Genomic DNA, 1,459 nt, shown 5'->3' with positions numbered 1-1,459 from the left:
TATATCAATTATTTAATTATTTAGAAATATTTAAAGTTGATTTTTCTTGTTTATAGAAAGAAGTTTCTCCTATACAAACTGCCCCACCATTTCTATAACAATTAAAATTTTTGAAAAATCCTACGCTAAATTGTAGGTAATACGTTTTTATTTGTAAATCAAACAGAATTTTTTATTTCAGACGTTCCAATCCTTTTGTCGCCAGCAATCGATGTTCTAGCAGAAAAGGTTTCACAATTAGCGAATAACTCCTCCATTTTGTAACTTCTTTACTTAATAAAAATTGAAGAAAAAAAGCTGAAAGTTACGTTTATATCCTCATAAAAAAAATTGAAACTTTTCATTTTGTAGTTACCTGCGAAAAATATTCCCAAACTTCACTTATCTTTAGAGTGGTGCTACCCCCGTTAACATATTATCAGAATAATTGTAATACTTTTTTCTCTCTTTAATATTCATCGTTCATCTCATATAATAATAGTATTACTTCGCGTAAATTGTACGATGTATCTTATTACATAGGTGATATTTGTTACAGAAAAAAATTGATAAGCGTGGACGCAAGCTTGTAGATTATGACAGTCAAAGACACAATTTCCAATCACTACAATGCAATCCAAGAAAGCGAGACGAACTTAAAGTTTCTCGAGGAAAAGAATTATTGGAGGAAGCTAAGCGTACATACGAACAACTTAATTCTGAGCTTCATGACGAACTACCTGCTTTATATGACTCGCGTGTTCTTTTCCTCGTTACTAATTTGCAGACATTGTTCGCTGCGGAACAAGTATTTCATACTGAAAGTGCTAAGGTATGTTTCATAACTATATTTATCATGATAAGTGTTCTGGCCCGAAATAAACGATATTTTATTCGATTTCCCTAACTTCGTCGTATTACATCTGAATTGATGGATTACTTTAATTTTAATGGAAATGTTGACAAAGGATACATCTATATCAATAACACAAAGGCTTGAAATTAGCTCAGGCAAAGCTAGATGAAATGTAAAGTAAATAAGAATTAAGTTATGTGAATAAATGTGAGATAATATTTGAAAAGTCATATAAGGTTTAAATCTTTGCTAATATTTCTGTGTATAATTTCTTAATCGATGCAAGCAGTGAAACAATTAAATTAGAAAGAAAAGAAAATCTAATGCAATTATTATTATGTATTACATTCGTTTTTATATAAGATAACTAAAGTGTGTGTGTTTCAAATTTTGTACAGAATCCTGGGTGTTAATTAAGCGATATAAAGTAAATGATGTATACTTACATAAATGAAAAATTTTTAATAAGAAAATTGACGGTCTACAAACTGATATCTGACAGAGTTGTATAGAAATACAGTAAATTCTCTACAAGTGTCAGTCAGTTTGGATTCTACAAGTGTCAGTGTAGATGGTCCTACGCCTAGGTCTGCGTCATTGCTGCGCCTATGTTATCTCGCTCGC

General features: G+C 30.6%; 1 protein-coding gene across 6 annotated transcripts in view; it reads left to right on the top strand.

The window, feature by feature from the left end:
* The window catches only part of LOC108579066 (amphiphysin), a 111,507-nt gene that overhangs the window by 105,520 nt on the left and 4,528 nt on the right, over positions 1–1,459 (top strand). For all 6 annotated transcript variants that reach the window (XM_017942506.1, XM_017942505.1, XM_017942508.1 and 3 more), the window contains one exon: positions 539–811. In XM_017942506.1, coding sequence (XP_017797995.1) covers positions 539–811 — 273 coding nt within the window. The remainder of the gene's footprint in view (positions 1–538; positions 812–1,459) is intronic.

This window comes from Habropoda laboriosa, unplaced genomic scaffold (genome assembly GCF_001263275.1).
Source record: "Habropoda laboriosa isolate 0110345459 unplaced genomic scaffold, ASM126327v1 scaffold42, whole genome shotgun sequence".
NCBI classification, from domain to species: domain Eukaryota; kingdom Metazoa; phylum Arthropoda; class Insecta; order Hymenoptera; family Apidae; genus Habropoda; species Habropoda laboriosa.
The sequence above is the reverse complement of the archived record's forward strand: the minus strand, read 5'-3'. Positions and strand labels throughout refer to the sequence as shown.